General features: G+C 49.1%; 1 protein-coding gene across 1 annotated transcript in view; it reads right to left on the bottom strand.

Annotated features, from left to right (window-relative positions):
• CDH22 (cadherin 22) overlaps nucleotides 1–14,646 on the bottom strand; it is a 125,971-nt gene that overhangs the window by 87,282 nt on the left and 24,043 nt on the right. The window contains exon 2 of the mRNA XM_012558633.1: nucleotides 8,055–8,153. Coding sequence (XP_012414087.1) covers nucleotides 8,055–8,153 — 99 coding nt within the window. The remainder of the gene's footprint in view (nucleotides 1–8,054; nucleotides 8,154–14,646) is intronic.

Below are 14,646 nucleotides of genomic sequence, written 5' to 3'. Positions count from 1 at the left end.
TCCAAAATCAGACCAGGGTTTGAGTCCCAGCTCTGCTATTTTACTGCATCTGTGACCTTGGTAATTTGCTCCATTTTTAAGCCTTAGTTTTCTCATCTGAAAAATGGGGATAATAATGCTTACCTCATAGGGCCAATGTGAGGAATCAGTGAGATGATGCACGTAAAGTGATCCACAGTGTTTGGCAATAAATGCTAGCTAATGTAATGATAGGAGTCCCTGCGTGGTGCAAATGGTTAACGTGCTCAGCTGTTAACTGAAAGGTTAGAGGTTCAAACCACCCAGAGGTTCTGCAGAAGAAAGGCCTGGAGATCTACTTCTGAAAAATCAGCCATTGAAAATCCTATGGAACACAATTGTACTCTGACACACACACGGGGTCACCATGAGTCAGAGCTGATAGAAACTTTTTTTTTAATGTAATGATAATGACAATTATTATTATTTCCAATAACTTAACATTTAACAAATACTACTGGGCCCCTATTACGTACTGAGTATCCTGACCATGTAAAGGGGTTTCAGAGATAGCTGTCTTACTAGTCGTTCATTTACTCACTGATGCATTTAACAACTGCTTCTGAGGCCCATGAGTGCACCCCATTCCAAGAAGAGTGAGGACTTGTACAGGGTAAGGGCAGTTGCCTCCTGCTCTGGTGCTAGCCTGGTGACCTCCGCTGCTTCTGACAGGTCTGCCGGGAGGGAGCACAGATCCTCAGGAGCACTTTCTTCATTTCAGGGTAAGGCACTCTGCTAGGGGGAAAGGTAATGCAGGAAGAGGCAGCTCATTTGGCTTGTCCATTCATTCATTCCCTCCCTCTCTCTGCTCTGTCCACCCAGCTTGGCACGTACATGTCCTCTCTCCATGCCTGCCTGGCTCCCAGGTCTGCCAGTGGGAGCTGTGCCTGGCAGTCTGGCTCCTGTCTGCCCCATCTGAGTCCCAAGGGCACTGTGCCCACCGGATCTGGAGCCCAGAGCTCTCTGTGCTTGGCTGCTGCCTTCTCCCCGGAGGAAAATTGTTTCTACCAGCTCAGTGCTGTCCGTCCAGGCCAGAATGGCTCCCGGAGTAACGCAGGTGCTATTGGAGCATGGAGGAGCACTGGACAGAGCCACCGGATCTCTGCTCACCTCTCCTGCCCCCCTCTCCACCAGGTGGAAGGCACTGTGATGCCCAGGGGCGGATTATCCAGTAAGCAAGGTAGGCACAGTGCTTACCTTGCCTACCAGATCATCTGTAGTGAACAATTTCACTACAGATTAGTCAGTAAGCACAAGTAAGCTGTGCTTGCCTTGCTTACTGGGTCATCCTCCCCTGTCAGTGACTACAAATTTTAAGAGACTTTGATTCTCTAAGAAAGTGCTGTGGGGTTGGGAGAGAGACAGATACCAGCCATACCTAGAAGCAAAATCTTTGATGTGGTAAAAAAACGTGAAATTGTTCACTATAGATGATCTGGCAGGCCCTGGTGACGTCAGTTATGGCGTCAACCCCTGGTGATGCCAGAAACAAGGGAGCCAGCCAGTCTCTGCCCCGGTGTGCCTGTGGCATGCATGAGCACGTGTGTGTATGAGTATCAGTACTGATGTGTGCATCCTGGCACATAGAACAACTCCCTACACATAGTAGGCACTCAGTCAGTGTGGAGTGAGTGGCTGGATGGGTGGCCTGTGCCCGTGGGCTGTGCTAGGACCTTGGGTGCGGTGCCACACGCCCTGCAATTTCAGCCTGTATCGATGGGGAAGGAGGGTGTTTACATTTCTGAGTGTGTTCGTGTATGGGGTCAGGATATGCCAAAGCTTCTGGGCTTGCTGGCTGGACCATTACTCAGGGAAGCAAGGGAGGAGGCCAGGGAAGGGGGGATGATCAGAGGAAGAGGCCACACCCCTCCACGCACAAATACACACACAGTCAGCCCTGAAACAGCCATCTGCAAAGGCTGATCCTGGGCCCCCAGTCTGCCTTCCCGGCTCTGCTGATCATGCTGCTAGATGGGCTGGAATATTCTGTTGTTCAAAACTTTCCCCAGCTCCCTTTTACCCTCAGAATAAAGTCCAGACTCCAAGGCCTGGCTTTCATTAGCTATCCTTTAGAGTAGCAAAGGGGTTTTCATGCTCAGTGACTCCAAACACAACCTTTGGATGTGGGTACTATTATTTGCCCCTATTTTTCAGACAAGGAAACTGAGGCACAAAGAAGTTATGTGACTTGCTCAAGGTCACACAATTGGTATGTTGTGGGGTTGAGATCTGAACTCTCGTCTATAACCAAGCCTGTACCTTTAGCCACTATACACGTGGCCATTGAAGGCCCTGAGCGACCTGAACCTGCCTACTCTTTATTGTCGCTGCCACTTTTCACATACCCACCTCCCTGGGAAGACAAAACCCAGCATTGTTTACTATTTTTATGCCTCTGGGCCTTTGCTCCTGCTGTTCCCTCTGCCAGGAATGTCTCCTGTGTGGCCTTGACCCAACCAACCTTGACCCACCTTCCAAGCCCCAGTCAACTGCCCTGCCCTCCATGCAGTCTCTCTGTCTGCTCTCCCCGAGCCCGGCGAGCTCACTCTCTTCTGAACCCGTGGCCAGTACCAGGCTCTCTAAGTAGCCTGCCTGCTGGCCGAGCGCTCCTCCATTATTGCTCCCTGCCTGTCAGCTCACACCTCAGTGCTGTGCTCAGGGTGGGCACCACTAACTGGGTGAATGGATGAAAGAATGCATGGATGGATGGAAGGATGAGCAGAAGGACAGATGATGGGGTTGCCTGGTCACTGCCACACCACCTCCCTCCAGACATATTTTTTCCTTCTGCCAGTTCCATTTATTGATTCAACATCAACAAATATTTATTGAGCAACTACTGTATCAGGCACTGTGCTGGTTGCTGAAGATATAGGAGTGAGCAAGTCAAAGTCCCTGCTTTCATGGTCTTTCATGCCTAGTGTGTGTGTGCACATGTGTGTAGCAGGGGGAGATACATCCCTTAATCCAATAACCTCACAAATAAGTGTAGAACTACCAACTGGGTCAAGCTCCACAAAGAGAAATTACAGGGGACTCCAAAATTTGACTCCAACATTCACGACTTCATTAGGGATAGGAGGGACCAGTCAAGGAACACTTCCTTGACAAAGTGATTTTTTAGCTGAAACTTGAAGGACGAGTGAGCCATATTCAGGCACCGGGAACAGAGTGTGCGAAGCCATATTCAAGGAACTGAAACTGGTCAGGGGCTGGCGGAGCACGGAGTGTTGGGGGGACAGGCTAGAGAAGCAGCCGAAGAAGCGGCTTAAGGAGTTTAGATTTTGGCGCGAGAGCAATGGAACGCATTGAAGGGTTTTAAGCAGGAGAGGTGATAAATTTGTGCTTGTAAAGAGATCACTGTGCTTGCCACTGGAGAACGAAGTACAGGTGTGTGAGATCAGAAGCCGGGAGCCAGAGGGGAGTCTGTGGCGGTGTCAGGGGAGAGAGAATAGTGGTGACTCGGACCAGGCAGGCAGTCCTGGGGTGGAGAAGAGGTGACAGATTTGAAATATTTAGGAAGCAAAATGGACCAGATGTAGTGATGGAGTGGATGTAGGGAATGAGGGAGGGAGCCGCATCAAGAGTGACTCCCAGGTTTCTGTTTTCGTTTTAGCTGACATTTATTGATCACCTACTAAGAGCCAGGCATGGTTCTAGCACTTTCCGTGCATTACTTGCCTATTCCTCACAGTAATGCCATAAGGTAAGCTATCATTATCCCCCTTTACAATCTAATTTCACTCCAACAAGAGTGATGGGGGTGATGGGACACAATGGGACGTGTCCCAAGCTTGCGCCTCTGGGGAACAGCCGTGGCGGATCAAAGGAATAGAGAAGGGCAAGAGGGAGGCAGGTTATAGATATGGAGCTGATCCTGAGTCAGTGACAATAGTGACAGATAGCACTTACAGAGCTTTTACCACGTGCCAGGCACGGTGCCATCCAATTGGCTAATAATAAGAGCTAACACTTCATTCCACATAAGGCCCTTTACGTCAATGATCTGATTGAATTCTCACAACTGCTCTCTTTAAAATTTCTATTACACAAGAAGAGACGGTGGCTCCAAGAGGATGAGGGACTTGCCCAAGGTCACACAGCTAGTTAGTAGAAGATATGACATTCAAACAGGTGTGTCAGGGGGAGGAGGATGAGGCTGGGCAAGGAGGTGGTCAGTGGCTGCCAGGAAGGACGGGCCTGTATTGGGCTCCCTGCACCCCTTGATGTGACTCACCCTAGAGCTGACCACCCACGCAAGCTGGGAACACGCACGTGCACACACACGCACACCTGGGCTGGCACTGCTCACCTGCCCAGAGGCGGCCCACCTGGACCCTCCACCCCGGGTGCCTCTGCCCTGCCCCTCCTCCCCACCCCGCCCCCACCCTGCCAGATGCTGGGTGCTGCAGGCAGAGCCGTGCTGTAAATCACGTTGACAGTATAAATTACATCCCGACCTGGTGTTTTACACCGCGCCCTGTCAGAACTCACCGCAGCCCAGTGATCAGGACAAATTGAATACCATCCTGGCCGTGTCAATATTTATTCCATTTTACAAATGCGGCCGGATGGGGGGCAGGGCCCCGCCGTGATGCCAGCCGAGCAGAGCCCAGGAGGCCCTTCTCCCTCCACCCAGAACCGCTTGCTCCTCTCCCTCCTCCCCGCTCCTCCTCCTCCTCAACTTTTCGTAATTGTTTAAAAGTGTGAAATCCAACATTTATACTGAAAAGTGCACAAATCATGAACGCATAGTATAACAAACAGTTATAAAATGAACAACCATGAACCCACCTTTCGATCAAAATATTGAACACAGCCTCTCCTCAGAAGCCCCCCTGGGTGTCCCTTCTTCACCCACCGCTTCCTTCCATCCTGACTTGTATGAGAACCACTCCCTTGCCTTTCTTTCCAGCTGACCGCCTAACTGTGCATCCCTAAACATCTTAGTTAGTCTTGCTTGCGTTCGAACCTGATACAAATGGAAAAATACTGTACACACTTTTTATTTTTTGCATCTTGCTTCCTTTTCTCAACATTGTGCTTGTGAGATCCATCTGTGTCCTTGTGTGTGTTCATTGTCACTGCTGCATAGTACTCTACTGCATGAACATACCGTTGTTGTTGTGAGGTGCCATTGGGTTGATTTTCGACTTGACAGAGTAGAACTGCACAGTAGGCTTTTCTTGGCTATAATCTGTGGGAGAAGATTGCCAGGTCTTTCTCCCACGGACTGCTGGGTAGGTTTGGACTGCTAACCTTTCAGTTTAGCAGTCGAGTGCTTAACCATTGCACCACCAGGGCTCCCTCGATTTATAAACCCATTCTATCTGTTCTCCTTTTTCCTCCTCTTTCCACTTTTCTCTTGCTCTCCCTGCTAGTCGGTCTCCTCCTCCCCTTCCAACTTCTCCTCCCTTCTTCTCCCCTTGTTCCACCTCCTTGGTTGTCCATCCCCACTTTTCTGCCTGCTCCATTTGGGAAATGGGCACACACTCACAGCATGCATACACACTAGATCCCAGCTCCAATATCCCGCCAGATCCTGGCTCCCCCGCCCCCGCCCTGGGTGTCCCTTCTGGGTCTCCCCCGCCCAGCTCCTGGAAGACCGGATTCTAGCCAGTGGGAAGCTTTCCCTGGGTCCGAGTCTATTAAAGTTTGTCTGTGTCAGAGGATCCCTGGGGCAGGGATTAAGGGTGTGGCACAGCAGGGTCCTTTGTCCCCTGGGCATCCTACCCCAGGTCCAGGAACCTTTGGGGAGAAAGGCTCATCTCTCACTTTCCTCCTCTGGGCTCGGGTGGGAACTGAGGTGGCCCAGAGTGACCTTGTGGCCATCTGTAGGCTGCATATCTGAGTGGGGGGGGGGGTTTGGAACCCAGGCCAGATGAGGGCCAAGCCCCATCCTCAGCTCTGCTCACTGGAGGTTTGCATGGAGCACCCACCATGTGCCTAGTGTATGTTCCACTCAGGCCAAGGCAGAGGAGGCCAGCAGCCTGGTGGGGTCCTAACAGTGAGGGGAACTCTCCAAAGAGCCATTAGAGAGCCCGCTTGGACACCCCATGAGCATGCGTGACACATTTCATTTCAGCCTCCCTTAGTCCTTCTCTGTCTTAGAGCTGCGTTGATAATGCACATATTCAGGGTAGTTAATTTTTATTGCCATTGAGCAGATGACATTAAGGATCTCTCCCTTTGCAGCACAGGAGAAAGCTCTCTAGCCCGGAAGGCAAGCGGACTAGGTGGGAGCTTGGCTTTGATTCCGTTATGCTAGGTTACCTTAGGCAAGTCCCCGTTCCCCTCTGGGCTTCTGTACAATGGAGGGTCAAACTGGAAGAGTGCTTCCCAGGGGCTGGTCAGAGGACCAGGGTCATGCCGGTGGCATAACAAGGGGGATGGGTTCAAAATGCTTGTTCCTAGGTCCCCAGAGCATCTGGTTCAAGACCATGATAGCAATACTAATAGGCAATGTTTCTAGGGTGTTTTCTCTGTGCCAGGATGTGTGCATCCGATCAGCTAAAAATAAGAGGCTACATTTACTGCCCACCGGGCTAAGCCCTGTAGGTATGTTTAACCTGCGCCATGCTCTGTCCTATGATTATCCTTATTTTACAGATGAAGAAACTGGGGCGCAGAGAGGTGAAGTAACTTGTCCAAGGTCATAGCTAGGAAGTGGAGAAGCCAGGACTTGAACCCTGCACTAGGGGCAGCTCCCTAGCATATTCTGATGCCAGCCTGGGAGCCCCTGGACCAGGCGGTCAGGAAGTTGTGGAATGAAGGTTAATCATTTTGCACCTACTGGTACCAGACCCTGCACTAGAGGTGACATGTCTTCACAGTGAGTCACTGAGATGCGTGCCATTCACCAAGATGCACACAAACAGTGCAAGCTATTATTATTATTTCAGGCAATCCTCACACCGGCGCCCTGAGATGAGATTTAATCTCTCCAGTTACTGATGAAAAAATAGAGGCTCAAGACCATGGGGCTGGGGTCCAATTTCAGAGCTGTGAGCTTCCCACCCAAGCGCACTGCCTCCATTGCCCTTCTCTGACTTGCTCCTGGTAATAGATATCAAATTGGATCCCCCAACTTTCTGGGCCTCAGTCTTCCCATCTGTAAAATGGAGGAGTTGAACTAGAGGGCTGGGGTCTGGCATCCCAGCTTTTGCCTCTAACATTAGGTGTGGCATTGGATGAGTTTCTTCCTTCTCGGGGCCTCAGTCTCCCCATCCGTAAAAGGCAAGCTCTGTGATCCTATCCCAACACTATACAACCATGTGGCTTTAAAACAAGCCTTCTGGTGGTAGAAGGCCTTGGGTCTAACTCTCTAAAGACAGACTCTGAGGCAGAGGTTTGCCTTTTGCAGGTTGATTGGGGTGTGCTCTGGGGAACACCATGGGAGGGGAGGGGTAGGGCAGGGCGGTCTAGAGGCGATGCTGTCTCCATAGGAACCTCAGCCAGTCCCAAGGGGACCTCTGGAGGGGCCCAGTCTTTGAATACATGCATCTAGCAGACATGGGGTGTGGGTTGCTCCCCACCCCCCAGGGGGCGTGGCCTTGGCTGCAGGTAATTCCCGGGAAGGGACTCTGACAACTATCAGCAGCCATACAGGCGGCAGCTGACTTGGGTAGGACATTCTGCCACATAGAATCAGCTGAAAAATCGAGGCCGACCTGGGCTCTGGAGACAGCAGCAGATGACAGCTGACCCGAGCCCTGAGCTTAGCCAGCCAGGCCCTGGCCCCACTCGCCCCATGGCCCGGCCTGCCACCCTCTGTGATCACAGCAGGATCAGCGCCCCAGATCTTGCTTAAAGCCTTTCTGCCACCACCTGCCTCGCGGCTCATCTCCCGCGGCTCCCCGAGGTCCCAGTGATTATGCCACCGAAAATTCTGCTTTCGTCTTGTCAACCTCGCAGTAAATTACAGGCCCGGGGGTACATGGGCCTCCTCCTTAAACAAGATTCAATTCCACTTAGCTGCCCCCCTTCCCACCCCACACACAGGTTCGCTCCCTGCCACCACCCAGCTCAGGATTTACCGCCTCTCCTTGCAGGCAGCTGGTAACCATGGCGAGCTCCTTGGGGAGGCTTCGGCCTGGAGCCTCGTCAGCCCCATACTCCAGGGCAGCTGCCTCCTCCTAAGAAGGGAGAGAGGACAGGCCAGAGATGGCAGAATGGACTTCTAGAGGCCAAGACAGAGCGATAATAGTAACCCCAGCAATAATGTGTACTCTGATGCTATCACATCTAACCCTCACAGTCACTCTACGGTGCGGACACTATCATTACTCCCACTTTATAGAAGGGCAAACTGGGACCAAGGAGCTAGTGTGAAGTCAACTGCCAAGGTCACACCCAGGAAACAGCTGACTCTAGGGCTGGGGAGCTTAACCACTAGGGAATACTGCCTCTTCCCCCATGCTGCTTGGAGGATTTTAGAATCTCTTGGTGGATAGGGCTCCCACCCATCTGATGTCTGAATTCTCTCTTAGATTTCATCTCTGCTTGCACTCCTCTGGTGATGGGGAGCTCACTGCCTCTGAGGAGAGCCCATTACGTTTCTAATGATTAGAGACAGTCTCCAAATAACTGATCAACACCCTCTCGCCCCTCAGAAGCATGTGTTTTGGCATCTAAGGTCCTCCATGATCCAGCTACTAATTCCCTTTTGTAAACACATTTAAATTTTTTTTTAATTTATTTTGTTGTTGTTGAGAATATACACAGCAAAAACCAAAACCAAAAAACCAAAAAACCAACCCCATTGCCCTCGAGTCAGTTCTGACTCTTAGCAACCCTAGCAAAACATACACTAATTCAACAGTTTCTACGCATATCGTTGATTACATTCTTCGAGTTGTGCAACCGTTCTCTCTCCTTTTTTGAGATGTTCCTCACCAATTGACATAAATTCACCGTCCCCTAAGGTTCCTATCTAATCTTTCAAGTTGCTGTTGTCATTTTGATCCCATATAGATAGTTCTTAAAAGAGCATAATGCTCAAGGCAGACATTTTTTACTAGTTAAGCTAAACTATTGTTTGGTTTTAAGAAGACTTCAGGGGATAATTTTGGTTTAAGGTTTAAAGATTATCTCAGGGCAATTTTTCAGTGGTTTATCCAACCTTCATGGCTCCAGGAAGTTTGGAGTCCATGAGAATTTGAAATTCTGTTCTGCATTTTCCCCCTTTTTATCAGGATTCTTCTATAGAATCTTTGATCAAAATGGTCAGTAATGGTAGCTGGGCACCATCCAGTTCTTCTGATCTCATGGCATAAGAGGCAGTTGTTCATGGAGGCAATCAGCCATACATTTTATATCCTCTTTCTATTCCTGACTCTCTTTCTTCCTTTGTTGCTCCAGGTGAATAGGGACCAATTGTTGTGCCTTAGATAGCCGCCTGCAAGCTTTTAAGACCCCAGGCACTACTCAATGAATTAGGAGGTAGAATACAAGCGCTAAACATGTTATTAGGCCAGTTAACTGGGATGCCCCATGAAACCACGACTCTAAACCTCCAAATCAAGAAACCAAATCCGATGAGGTTTTTGGTTGTACGTAAGCAGCCTCGGCAGCTATTTTGTGTGTGTGCGTGTGTGTGTGTGAGATTGTTGGAAATATATCTATCACACAACTTTTACCAATTCAACTTTTTGTTATTGTTGTTAGAACTGTCAAGTCAGTTCCTACTCATAGTTGTACTATGTACAACAGAATGAAACACTGCCCAGTCCTGTGTAATCCTCACAATTATTGTTATGTTTGAGCCCATTGTTGCAGCCACTGTGTCAATCCATCTCATTGAGGGTCTTCCTCTTTTTCTCTGACCCACTCACTACTTTACCAAGCATGATGTCTTTCTCCAGGGACTGGTCCCTCCTGATAACAAGTCCAAAGTACGTGAGACAAAGTTTTGCCATCCTCACTTCTGAGGAGCATTCTGGCTGTACTTCATCCAAGACGGATTTGTTCATTTTTCTGGCAGTCCATGGTGTAATCAGTATTCTTTGCCAACACCATAATTCAAAGGTGTCAATTCTTCTTTGGTCTTCCTTATTCATTGTCCAGCTTTCGCATGCATATGAGGTGATTGAAAATACCGTGGCTTGGGTCAGATGCACCTTAGTCCTCAAAATGACGTCTTTGCTTTTGAACACTTTAAAGAGGCCTTTTGCAGCAGATTTGCTCAATGCGATATGTCGGTTGATTTCTTGACTGCTGCTTCCATGGGTATTGATTGTGGATCCAAGTAAAACGAAATCCTTGACAACTTCAATCTTTTCTCCATTTATCAGGATTTTGCTTATTGGTCCAGTTGTGAGGATTTTTGTTATCTTTTTACAGGTGTACAATTATAACAATCGCTGTACAACCCTACCCTTAATGAATGTGATATTTCCATCACCGTTAACCCCCCCTTTCTGCCTCCTTCCAGCCCCTGGTAACCACAAATAAACTTCGTTCTCTATACATTCGCCTTCTCTTGTCTTTTTATATAAGTGAGGTCAAACAATACTTGTCCTTTTGTGATTGACTTATTTCACTCAGCATAATGTCTTCCAGCTCTGTCCAGATTGTCGCATGTATCAAGACTTCGTTTCTCCTACTCACTGAGTAGTGTCCCATTGTATGTATGTATCACGTTTTGTGTAAACACATCTTTTGCGACTCACCAACACTGTAGGCTGCCTGGGGGTCTCATCCCTACGGAGCGCTTAGGTCTGCCCCTGGGTCTTTACTTATACCATCCTGCCCCCTTATGCTTAACTCTCCCCACCCTCCACCCCGTTCATTCCTATCCCAGAATATTCACAACCACACCACAAGCTGCGGTGGAGTCGATTCCAACTCATGATGACCCTATGTGTGTCAGAGTAGAACTGTGCTCTAGGGTTTTCAATGGCTGATTTTTTGGAGGTATATCACTAGGCTTTTCTTCTGAGGCACCTCTGGGTGGACTTGAACCTCGACCTTTTGGTTAGCAGCAGGTTAAACATTTGCACCATCCAGGGACTCCTCCAGAATATCAGAGCTGGAAATCCCACCACTTTACTCACGTTTCTGATGTGGAAAGAGAGGCCCAGAGAAGAGAATGAATTTCCCCCAGGAAACATGGTGCCTTCTTAGTGGGACCCAAATCTTCTGTCAATTAAAATAATAAATAGTAGTAAGAAGAGCTTATAGTCATTGAGTGCTTAATGCTTCCATTCTAAGCATCTCCCGTGTGTCATCTTGTCCTATTCTCACACAGCTCTACTTTTCTATGGTAGAACCTGTTTTTTTGTGGCCATTTTGCAGATGAGATGAGAGGTCAGGTGAGATGCCCAAGGTCACACAGGCAGTCTGATGTCAGAGCCCATGCTCTCAACCAGGCATTCCTCTGCTCCGTGCTGCCTCCCTCCACCCCATGTGGCCTGTTTGTGGATGGACCAGCGGGCAGGAGATGGCAAGAGGGGTGAATGCGCCAGGGAGAGGTAAGGGTGGCTTCTCCGCCCGGAAACTGGCGCTTGAATTCTTGGGTCTGGAGCTTCGTTTCAGCGCTGTCCCCCACCCTGCGCCTGCCACTAGGGATTATCACTTTCCACTTCCTCTGCAGCTTCCTGTCCATGTTTTCAGGCACCTCCAACTTTATCACTTCTTCCTGCTGGACTGTAACCCTGGACCTCTGAAGGTGGGGCTGGAGTCTGAGTCATTGCTGTCCACCGGAGCGCAATACAAGGGTCAGCACACAGTAGGTATTCCATGAAGGCTTGCTTTCTTCTAAGGCAGTCAGGGAAGTCTTCCTGTAGTAGGTGACATTTAGCTGCTCCTTGGAGGATAAGTAAGGGGTCACTATAAACTGCAAAGAGGAAAGGGAATTCCAGGCAGAGGGAACAGCTTGAGCAAAGTCTTTAAGGAAGGAATATTCACCGTGCCTGGGGTAGGGGCCAGGAGTCCCTGGGTGGTGCAAAGGATTAAGTGCTCGGGTGCTAACTGAAAGGTTGGCAGTTCAAATCCACCCAGTGGCTCTGTGGGAGAAAGACCTGGCGATCTGCTCCCATAAAGATTACAGCCTGGAAAACCCTATGAGGCAGTTCTGTTCCGTCACATGGGGTCGCTACGAGTCAAAAATCAACTCCGTGGCGCATAACAACAAATAACTGAAAGGTTGGTGGTTCAAACTTACCCAGAGGCACCTTGGAGGAAAAGGCTGGCCATCTGCTTCCAAAAGCCTTGAAAACCCTATGGCACGCAGTTTTACTTTCTACACATGGGGTTGCCATGAGTTGGAATCGACTCAATGACAACTGGTTTGGTTTTGGTCTGGGGTGGGAGGGTCGCTAGGAAGGTAAGGTGAGGCCAAGCTGAACCCTTTTAGGGAGCGGGTCTTAACTTGGAGGTGGTAACACTCATTGTGGCTGTGCCTGAAACAGACGGGGAAGGGGAAGAGGGAGAGAATGTTTCTCATGTGTCCTATATCCCCAGGTTGGGACTGCTGGGGCTCCAGGTGGCTAACCAGTGTGGCCAGATCCCCCCCTAGGCTGTGAGCAGGACCATGTCTGGGGTGAGAGATAGGCAGCTCCGATGCCAGGCCTGAGGGGCGTTTTACTTTATTCCTTCTCCTGACAAGTGATGGAGCTGGCAGATAAGGCATCTTCTCCCCTAATCTCCCATCTCAGGCTGGAACAAGAAAGCAAGCTGAGTCTGGCTCCTCGTTCAAACCTTAATCCTCTGCTTCCTGAGTTTAAAGTTATGGATTCTAGTCATGGATTCCCCATCGCTGTCTCTAGGAGACATTGTAAGTATTGAAGGAAGTGGAGCTCGAATACAGGGCTGTTCTGTAGCAACTACAGCAGTGTGGTGGGGAGACCCTAAGTCTGCACTCCCCTTTATGGAGAAGGCAGGGGCTGGGGGGTGGGGGGCAGAGTGGGCCTCCAAGTCAGACCTGACTGGAATACCAGCTCTGCTGCCATCAGCTGTGTGACCTCGGGCAAGCCACTTCGCCTCTCTGAGCCTCAGCGCTCTCTGTAAAATGGGGAAAGGAAACCCACCTAGGTTTGTTGTGAAGCTCAAGAAGTTGGTTAATATAAAGGTAATTCTCTGGAAAGAGTCAAGTGCTGTAACAGGTGAAGTGTGATTATTATTATCCACAAGCTAGAATGGATTGGAGTCGTGAGAACCAAAGATAATAATAGCATCTGCTATTTGTGGAGCTTTTACCACCTGCTATTACCACCCTGACTGAGCCCATTATAAGCATCCATTCATTGAATCTCCACACAGCCCCATGAGGTAGACACTATTATTATCCCCATTTTACAGATGTGGGAACACACCTATTTCCATCCTCATTCTTTTCCTTTGCAACAGAGGAAATGCCCCTCTTCTTGTCTGGTGCCAGCCCCCTGACCTGAGTTCTGGAGCCCACACTTTCCCGGCTTCTGAGAAATCTTATATTACAGAGTGTCCTTCCCCTGCTTTATCTTAAGTTTCTCTAATGGGTTCCTGGCCATCAGCATTTAAACATGCTCAAGTAGATTCCATCTTAAAAAAATAGATCACACACACACACACACACACACACACACTGCTCCTTATACCACCCAGTCCCTTCCGTTAGTAGCAACACTTCATAGAAGACTTGTCATACCACTATCTCCTTTACTCACTTCCCCCGTCTCCTCAACCCACTGACTCCTGGCTTTCACCCTCAACACTGCACCAAGATGGCTCACTAAGGTCACCCATGGCCGCCAAGTTGCTAAATCTAATTGATGTTCTTCAGTCATCATTTTACTCGACCTCTCATGTGACTAGACAACTGGGCTCCTTCCTACTTCTCTAATCATGCCTTCTGTATCTTCTTTGCAGGCTTATCCTCCTCTATCCCACCTTCAAAATCCTCAGTCTTTTGCAATCTCATCCATGCCAATGACTTCAGTTACTATTAATACTAGGATGGCTCCCAAACTTAATATCCCCAGACCTGTCCTCTCCTCTGAAGTCCACACTTCCACAATTCAGATGCCTCTAAGAAACCTCAAACTCAGTATGTCCAAAGCCAAAGCTATACTCTTCTTCCTCAAACCTGGTCCTTCTCCAGGGTTCCCCATCTCAGTGAATGGCCTTTATCCACCCTTATCCATCAAGTGGTCCAAGCCGAAGGGTGGAAGTCATGCTCAACAGCTCTCATCCCTGGGCCTCTAGTGGACAATCTATTATCAAATCTGGTTCACTAACCTCCCAAATAACTCCTTAATTTGACCACCTCCATCATCTCCATCAGCACCCTAATTGTGTCCCCCCAAAATATGTATTGTAATTCCTAACTTCTCTGCCTGTGGATGGAGCCCTGGTGGTGCAGTGGTTAACAGCTTGGCTGCTAACCAAAAGGTCAGCAGTTCAAATCCACCAGCCACTCCTTGGAAACGCTTTGAGGCAGTTCTACTCTGTCCTGTAGGGTCTCTATGAGCCAGAATCGACTCATTGGCAATGGGTTTGGTTTTTTGGTTTTATGCCTGTGGTTATAATCCCATTTGGAAATGGGTTGTCTTTGTTATGTTAACGAGGCAGGATTAGTATGGGGTGTGTCTTGAGTCTATCTCTTTTGAGATATAAAAGAGATTAAACAAGCAAGTGAGAGAAGCAGAG

The sequence above is a fragment of the Trichechus manatus genome, unplaced genomic scaffold (genome assembly GCF_000243295.1).
Source record: "Trichechus manatus latirostris isolate Lorelei unplaced genomic scaffold, TriManLat1.0 scaffold00008, whole genome shotgun sequence".
In the NCBI taxonomy this organism is placed as follows: Eukaryota; Metazoa; Chordata; class Mammalia; order Sirenia; family Trichechidae; genus Trichechus; species Trichechus manatus.
The sequence above is the reverse complement of the archived record's forward strand: the minus strand, read 5'-3'. Positions and strand labels throughout refer to the sequence as shown.